Source organism: Ictalurus punctatus, chromosome 11 (assembly GCF_001660625.3).
Source record: "Ictalurus punctatus breed USDA103 chromosome 11, Coco_2.0, whole genome shotgun sequence".
NCBI classification, from domain to species: Eukaryota; Metazoa; Chordata; class Actinopteri; order Siluriformes; family Ictaluridae; genus Ictalurus; species Ictalurus punctatus.
Genome location: NC_030426.2, coordinates 12,134,719 through 12,143,934, shown reverse-complemented (window position 1 = coordinate 12,143,934; position 9,216 = coordinate 12,134,719). Strand labels below are relative to the sequence as shown.

Here is a 9,216-nt window from a genome sequence, read left to right as displayed (position 1 = left end):
GGATCATTATTAGCCTAATTACCATTGTTAAATCAGGTATTCACCGGCAATAAAACACAAGAGTGCAGTCTTAAATCACTCAAATAGACGAGTCATGTGATCTCTAAACTTCCACAGTGAGAAAGGAAGCAGCTCTTGAACTCGGCACTACACTCGCAGAAATAGGAGGAGGAGCACCACCACACGCACAAGGTCATCCGGGACACCTCAAGGGTGGACATGTCTGAGGATTCATCAGTGCTGAAAATCACAATCACGAGTCTTGTTATTGCTTAAAGCCAGGCTTGTGAAAGTATGATCGCAAATGTTTGGTGTGATAGCGTCATTTGAAGTGTGTTAAAATTTCCCTTGATTTATTGACAGGTACTGTGGCTGCTTAATTGTCCCGGTCGCATCTCATAAAACTGACCAAAAGGAGGCTATGTACTGTTTTATTATATAGTAAACTGTTTGTTTTTGCCATTCCGCATTCAAGTGTTATTGGTGTGTGAATATAGGCCTGTTCTGCATCTAAATATTATCTTTATAATTATTGTTCTCTTAAAAATAACAGTTGTCATGCACCTTTCTCAATGTGTTTTTAAAAAGTTGTTTTCTTGGTTCACCCAAAATAAATGTGTCACCCCTGATTCAATTCATTCATTCGTCAATAACAACTTTCTCCTGGTCAGGGTTGTGGTGGATCCGGAGCTTATCACAGGTGGGAACACTGGTAGGAATTTAGTGTAGCCAATCCACCTACATGCATGTTTCTCGGAAGTTACAGTAAACTGGAGAACCCAGAGAAAACCCAGGATAAAGAGAACATGCAAAACCAGCACAGTCGGTATCATCAGCTCAGGATGGAACTGGAGATCATGGAAATGTGAGATCTCACTGTTGGTATTGTTAGTTATTCTAAGGCTAACACCATTATTGTTCTTGTTTGGTGCTGCCACGGCTGAAAATGATGAGTGCTTAGGTTTTGATTTCTTCTTTCTTGCCATTTTAATATGCCATTCCTTGGTTTTTCTCATAGAGCTCTGGATCATGTTTGGATCACAACCTATCATGGTACTTGATAATGACGTTATTCTGTGAGAATAAGTTTTATTAAATGACATGTTCTATTAAGGCTACCCACAATCCTATTAATGAAAATGCAGAGAAACACGTTTCGACTGGACGGAATTGGATGGCAATCTGTCTGCCACATTTCATTTACACTAGTTCGCCTCTCAGCAGCACTACAAACTGAATTCCTCATGCAGCATCACACAGCCTATTGAGAGGTTAGTCAAGGCTCAAATACATAGTAGGACAAGATGAGCGTGTGTTTGTGTATGTTAAGCTGCATATGTTAGACTGTGGAAGTCTGGGGACACTTAACAATTCAAAATGTTCTTTGTAAATGAGCAGTGCATATACATGCCCTCCAGAATTATTGGCACCATTCATGAAAATAAGCAAAAATTATATGTTAAAAAAAAGGCTTCCCCTAAACAAGCAGAGAAACAAAAGGACATGTATCTTTGTTCTGATAAAAATTTGTTCTGGTCACACCTTTAACCCTGTACTGTTTCCCCTAGGATATAAACATGATGTTGCACACATGTAAAGTCCCTTTGTCATTTATTACAATGTGAAAAATCCCCAAAACCTTTCAACAGAAAATAGACAAATGGTTTCAAATTACTTAAATCAGGTAATAGGTATAACAATACAAAAGCATTTAAAAATAATATTAAGCCCAATGAGGGCCTTAAAACTTTCATATGTCCGAAACAGTTGGAAATCTGTTTTATATAGTCTTGGGTTAGGGTTAGAGTTAGGGTTAGAATATATAAGTCTTGCAGGAAGGGCATCTCTTGCATCATAAAATGCCACTCTTGAGCTTTACTAAGTGTCCCTAGAACTAAAATTGGCCTCCTGTTACACAAAAATGTAACTTTTGGTCATGCACATCATCAGCATGTTTAGTGACAACAGCAGACTGCATAGAAGGAAAAGCACCTGGTACTCACTGTAAAATATGGGGGCGGATCATTGATGCTTTGGGGCTATTTTGAGGCTGATGGGATCAGGGGCTCTTGTGAAGATTGATGGCATCATGAATTCTTCTAATTACCAGGATATTTCAGCACAAAAGTGATTGCTTTGTTTTGGAAGGTCTTGGTACACATGCACACAAGCCCACGAAGGTATCCAGGTGATTCTCACTGCCCCTGGTCATTATTCTGCGTTCATAGATCCATATTTAATAGAAATGCATATGTAACAAGCAGAGTCTTTGGTTTATTCAGGGTTACAACCTAATCAATATAAACCTAAGAAAATATACTTTAGGCTACAGAAAGAAGGGCGTCATCTTAAAATAAAAAGGTGATTGTGTGAAAGTGGGTGCATTCTGCAATGCTTATAGACATCAAGACTGATATACAAAAAAACACTAACAAAACCAAAAAAAAACCCACAATTGTTCTGCCATTTCTTTTTTAGTTATGGAGTTTCAGATTATTAAAGCGATGTACGTATATTAGGGAAACGTTTTCACAGAGCAAACAGATATAAAACACATATACAGGGTGAAAACAAACAAGTAAATGAGCTATGGTGGTGACCATGTGGTTGTGAGTGGAAGCTGCCAACCTTGAAATGAGCTTTGCCAGTTTATCTGCCACTCCAACTCTGACCTTAAATCCCACATCTCCATGAGGTTCATTACTCCTACGCAATTCATGCAGACTTAATGCAACATGCCTGGCTCATGGATTTTTGAATAATAACTGAAGCATTATAGGTACATGAAGTAAAAATCCCTTAAGTAATAGGAATTACAGAAAAACTATGAAACCTATACAGTGATGTTATTTTACGGCCATTTATTTTGCACAGAGAAACAAATCAGATATTCTGCAAAGGCAGTAGTGTCAAAATATAATTAGCCTCCATTGCCAGTCCATGTCTAAATGTCTAAAAATCTGGACACACCACTGACATGTGCATGGATAAAATTATATGGTTAAAAAAAGCACGTCTGCTCCTGGAGCGGTCATATCCTGCAATAGCTCACACCTGGCTTTCTGAAATTTCTGTGATTTTACACCTTGATTAGCTGGCTCATGTGCTACAGGGTGTTTGGTACCCAGGCACCACTATGCTGTAGAGTAATTGCAGAGCAGCTGCCTGAACTAGAGAGAAATCTTACATTAGTGAAGTTGAGTTTGGTACAACACAAGTATTAACTTCGTGTCATCTACTTTAAATGCTTCAGCTCCAAAAACAGGATCATTAATGAAATCTTGATGTGTCTCACGGTCTTTTGATCTCACTCGTCTAGTTCGCCATATCACCGCAACCAAACTGACCAGTTGGTGGTGAGGCTGTGGTTGGAGTATTGTGCGAGTGAATGGGCATGATTTGGAAAGGACACTGAGTGGTATGGAGTGCTGGGTGCAGGATCCAAATGCGTCATCCACTCTCCTCTCTGTGAAAGGGATCATTTCCGTCCCTTCCACTTTACTCCCTCCAGCTGTGCCTTTCTACACTCTCTCTCTCCTTCTCTTCTTCTCCTTCTCTTCTTCTTTCTTTCTATCTCTCTATATTTCTTCTCTCCTCATTTATCTCTGTTTCTCATGCCGTCACAGTTCCCCTCCTCCCTTCCTAAATCTGGTAATACTCTCATGTTCTCTCTCTGTCTCTGGCTCTGTCTCTCTCTCTCTCTCTCTCTCTCTCTCTCTCTCTCTCTGTCTGTCTCTATCCCACCAGGCCTTTTCTTGCACTTTCCCTCAGAGACAATTACAGGCTGATGTGGGATTAGGGAAAGCACCCGTTCGTTGGCCAATTACAGCCCAGGCCAGTTAGACAAGCATGTCATCCCCTTCCCGCCTCATTCTCCCCTTTCTATGCAACACACACACACACACACAATTTGAGACACATACAGTGGTGCTTGGAAGTTTGTGAATTTTTTTATATATGCATAAATTTATGGCCTAACACATTATCAGATTTTCACACAAGTCCTACAAGTAGACAACGGGATCCCAATTAAACAAATGATACAACCACATTATACTTGGCCATTTATTTATTGAGGAAAATTATCCCATATTACATATATGTGGTGGCAAAAGTATGTGAACATCTAGGATTAGCAGTTAATTTGAAGGAGAAATTAAAGAGTCAGGTGTTTTCAATCAGTGGGACAACAATCAGGTGTGAGTAAGTGCCCTGTTTTATTTAGAAAACAGGGATCTATCAAAGTCTGAACTTCACAACACATGTTTGTGGAAGTGTATCATGGCACGGACAAAGGTTACAAAGGTTACAAGGTTACAAAACCATCTCTAAAGAGTTTGGACTCCACCAATCCACAATCAGACAGACTCCACAGGAGTGGTCGACCCACAAAGATCACTCCAAGAGCAAGACATGTAATAGTCTGTGAGTTAACAAAGGAACCCAGGGTAACTTCTAAGCAGCCAAAGGCCTTTCTCACATTGTTAATGTTCATGAGTCCACCATCAGGAGAACACTGACCAACAATAGAAATAGAAATGTTATGGAAGGACCTGAAGCAAGCAGTTCATGTGAGGAAACCCACCAACATCCCAGAATTGAAGCTGTTCTGCACTGAGTAATGGGCTAAAATTCCTCCAAGCCACTGTACAGGACTTTCCAACAGTTACTGGAAGGTTACAAAACCATGTCTAAAGAATTTGAACTCCACCAATCCACAGTCAGACAAATCATGTACAAATGCAGGAAATTCAAGACCATTATTACCCTTGCTAGGAGTAGTCAGCCCACAAACGTTTAGTTGCAGTTATTTCTGCACAACGGAGTCACACCAGATACTGAAAGGTTCACATACTTTTGCCACTCACAGATATGTAATTCTGGATCATTTTCCTCAATAAATAAGTGACCAAGTATAACATTTTGTCTCATTTGTTTAATTAGGTTCTCTTTAGCTACTTTTAGGACTTGTGTGAAAATCTGATGATGTGTTAGGTCATAGTTATGCAGATATATAGAAAATTCTAGCAAACGTCACAAACTTTCAAGCACCACTGTATGTACAAAGCTATACTCAGACCAGAAGGCTGTGTGAGCATCTCAGAAGCTTTAAAACTCAATATTTAATTCAAGTTCATGGAAATAATACAATAGGCACAACAATCAATATCAATACAAAATGTAAGTAATTCTTAGCAGTTAGAAATATGAATAAATATGAATAATTCCATTGTTAAACAGACATGTGCAAATAGCAAAACATACCAGGTACAATGGATTCCTGGTTAAATCCAAAGACCCTTCTTTTGAAAGAAAGTATGGCATGTATGGTTCTGTGAATATAGTCCAGTAACATACAGTCCAATAACATAGGTAACATAATGGTACAATGGTTTCCAGGCCATTTGATTGGTCAAAAAACAAAGCTTTCAAACTCCCAGGTTTCTAGTTTCTAGTTTTTGTGGTCAGCTGCAGTTTTCTTCCACTGAATGGCCTGTAATGGTTTGTTTGTGTTTTGGCAAGCAGTCAGTTGTACCTCAGCTTTCTCATCCTCATCAATAAGATGTTGCATATAGTATGAAGTACCCAATAAAACATGGCCAGTGGCCTGCATGCTGAACAGAGTCCATCGTAGAGCCTCCCTGTAAACACAGAGACAAGAAAAGGCACCACTGTTGATTGATGGGTAGAATGACTCTCTGTCTGTCTGCTTGTCTCTATGTCGGTTCTCTATGTCTATACTTTGCAGCATAAAACTATTTTCCAGACCACTGACTAAAAGTGTACTATAGGCTCACATCTCTGTAATCATTTGCTCCTATTTCATGAACGTGTTGCCTCTTATATATTTCTTTGCTCATATTCATCAATAATTATGCTGTGAAATGCTCTGTAACAGTGTTGTAGCAATGTTCTATATTCTACACATGACCACTGACTACAATCTTGGCTTTGATACACTTATGTGTCCGAGACATAGAATAAATTTGCTCACCTCAACATCCTCTTGGCATGGTAGCACTGCAGGTCATATGACAAAGAGTACATCCCATAGAGAGTCATCTGTACATTCAGGCAGCCAATGAATTCCTTTGGATGGTTTTTATAAAAGTCAAGGGTCAGTTTGGCCAGGTCCTTCCTATGCTGTGTCCTGCGTTCTGCAGCTTGACCCCATGATTTACCACTCTGTACAGACATCACACATTTCAGAGTGCCACTTTGCATTAATATTTCAGAAGAGTACTGTGGATTCTACAGTCCAAAACAATGAAGGATTTTGTGCTTGAAGGACAGACCTTCAAAACCATCATAGATTTCAACATATCAACTGATGTGCAACACATCAGAAAAAAAAGCCTGGGGCAAGGTGTGGAGTGAAAATCCAGCTCTGGGGATGTCTTTGTATTTAACTTTTGTAAGTATCTGTCAAAATGTGATGGATGAATGTAAGAGCAGGGTCAAATTGGCCCTCATCAACCTCCGTCTCCTCTCCTCTCCTCTAGTCTTTTGGTTCAGTGCCCTGAAAATGACTCTGATGTGCATTAAAAAACAGATTAATTCATTTAAAATAATGGGTGATGGTAAATGATGGACAACATAGAGAGGAGGAAAAAGCATATGCTAATGTGACAGGCCCAGCATGACAAAAACTAAGTAAACAGGAAGGTTAATGTTATTCAGGTACCGGTAAATCATTACAGACATAATTAAGTGTGTATGTAAATTAGCTGCTTTGGGCAAACACCATTCAAATTAAGAAGCTTTAGTGTGCTGCCTAAATGCTGCTCTTATTGAGACTTGTCGGCCAATCTAGAGCAGAGGAAATGAAATCTCTAGTGTGCGTGTGTGTTGCCATTGGGCATGTGGCTTGGCTGTTTTTCAGTAGTTCCATATACTACAGTGAATAAAATAATTACACTGTGTTTATGGAATAAATCATCACAGACTATTGAAGCACCGTTGGTATTTTGTATTATGCTTAGTTTCATAGTTCTATAATAGAACAAAAATGTATTGTCTAACATAACATGGCATGATGACTGTGTTGTCATAAATCCCCTTTCTTAAGTTATTCCATGTTAGCTTCTTCATGAAATCATGTTGAGGTTTTTTTTGTCAGCATCTGGAAATGTGGGATTAGTACCTGCTGAGGCATCCACTTCTGTCCTTTCTCCAAGACCATTAGCCTAGTGCTGTCCTTGAGGGTCTTGAAGAAGTCCTCTGTGTCTATTCCTGTCCCATCTTCGTCCAGCACCAGGCCTGCTATGCACGACACACTGAACGCATCCATTGTCTGAGGGTCAAAGTGCAAAAGAGTCTCTAGTCAGAGAACATGACTCAGGCATGTTGGCGTTGATAAGTCATTTCAGTGGCAAAGGTTTCAAAAGACTTTTAAAGATATACGCCACAAATGTATGCCATTGCCAGTGTGAAGCTGTAAACCACAGTATAGGGTTTTACCAAATTGTCTAATAAGTCTAAAATGTCTACACTGATCTCCTTTTACACTTGTGAACAGGCATGACAAAGTTGCACAGCAGCATATGTAAAATAGATGAATCAAGACCACATCAGTATCAATTTTTTTTATATTTTCCACTTGCTTTCTTTCTCTCTTCATTTTTTTCTGATTGCCTTTCTGTGTCTGAATCTGAGTCATTCAGTTGTTCTCTATTCTTTCATCCTTCTACGACTCACGGGTGAATATGATTTTGAGGAGCTGTCAAAAATGGACTATTTAAACGTCCTTCCATTGCTTCCCTCCCTCCTTCTCATTCACCAGTCCCCCCTCCTTCTCCTCTCCTCCTCTCCTCACCTTGTTCATTAAGTCTCTCAGTCCATCTGCCATAATGCCTTTTTTTACAGAGCGGTCTGAGTTGGTGACACGGAACGGTCTGGGGCGCGGGTTAAAACTGGGCAGGACAGATGCACTGGCTGCTACACATCTGGTAGATATGCTGTGAACACGTACACACAGAGCATACACAAGTGTTGGCTTTTTTCAAAGGAGATAAGGCAGTAACAACTATGATAATGAACAGTGTAAATACTGTAAAGACATTGGCAAGACACTCACTTGGAGAGAGAAGGTGAGAACAGATTGAGAGACTTCTTGGCGTAATCCATTCTATTCAGCCAGCAGAGCCTGAGTTTGGAAAAACGACAAAACCAAAATAGCTAAGACAACAGGAAAAGGAGTGAACGATAAACAGAAAGGTGGAAATAGATGTATGAAATCAGCAAGAAAGAAAATGTGATGCTTTTTCTATCTAGCGAAGTTAACAGTTAACAACCACCAAACAGTATTTCATCTATAATTGCTTATCTAATAAGTGCAATAAATAGTTTAAAGGTGAAGTCTTATTAAAAAAATAACTCACAGAAAAAAGTGAAAAATAAAATAGAAGGAGCTCAAACATCATAATGAACTGTTAGTGTATTATTATTATTATTATTTTATTTTTATTTTTTTTAATAAAAAACATGTTTAAAGTACAACCTTGTTTTAACTTAATAAATAATTTCCATCACCAATTCACATACAAGACTATACAATGGAGTGGATACTGCATAGAAATGTAAGGAAATATTTGATTTTTTTGTACAGCCCCAAGCCCTGTGGCTCCACTACGACCCTGATCAGGATAAAGCAGTTAGTGAAAATGAGTGAGTGAAAGTGTACAGAACACATTTTACCTTGATGTACCTAGATCTCTGGTCTTTCTCCTTCAATATCAATCTTTTGAGATTTCTCTCTTGTGTTGGTCGGTCAGATCACTGTGTGCCTGAAATGTCAGTGTGTTCTGCGTGCCTGCTCTCTTTCTAGTCCTGTGGTGCCCTTGCGTCACTCATTCTTTGACCTTTGCTCCAGTCTGACAGCAGGGAGGAGGATATGGGTTACAGTTGTGTTAAGCAAGGCTTTGTGAAAGCCTCCCACACACCAAACATCCTATTATGAGCTGTGCCAGGAGCACCTTTTTCACCTGTCACTTATTTCCTATGATTATAGAAACAATATGTTTCAAAGGCACGAAATTGAGGCATTGCTTCTGACTAGGGAAGAACCTTTAAAAGAACATCTTTTGTATTTTTCCAACTGGGAAAGTAAATATTGTGTACCTTTAAGAGTCAGTGAAGGTATATTTAGTAAATTGGACATTAAGAACCACTGTTATACCTTAAATGAGTTTAAAGGAACACTATATTTACATTACT

General features: G+C 39.1%; 1 protein-coding gene across 1 annotated transcript; it reads right to left on the bottom strand.

The window, feature by feature from the left end:
* Positions 1-5,103: 5,103 nt before the first annotated feature.
* cidec (cell death inducing DFFA like effector c) lies at positions 5,104-8,852 on the bottom strand. The gene is made up of 6 exons (XM_017479207.2): positions 8,698-8,852; positions 8,078-8,146; positions 7,817-7,958; positions 7,145-7,294; positions 5,996-6,186; positions 5,104-5,642 (listed from the first exon to the last, which is right to left on the bottom strand). The coding sequence occupies exons 2-6, from the start codon at positions 8,125-8,127 to the stop codon at positions 5,453-5,455; spliced, it is 723 nt and encodes a 240-aa protein (XP_017334696.1). The 5' UTR covers positions 8,128-8,146; positions 8,698-8,852; the 3' UTR covers positions 5,104-5,452.
* Between the last annotated feature and the right edge of the window lie 364 nt (positions 8,853-9,216).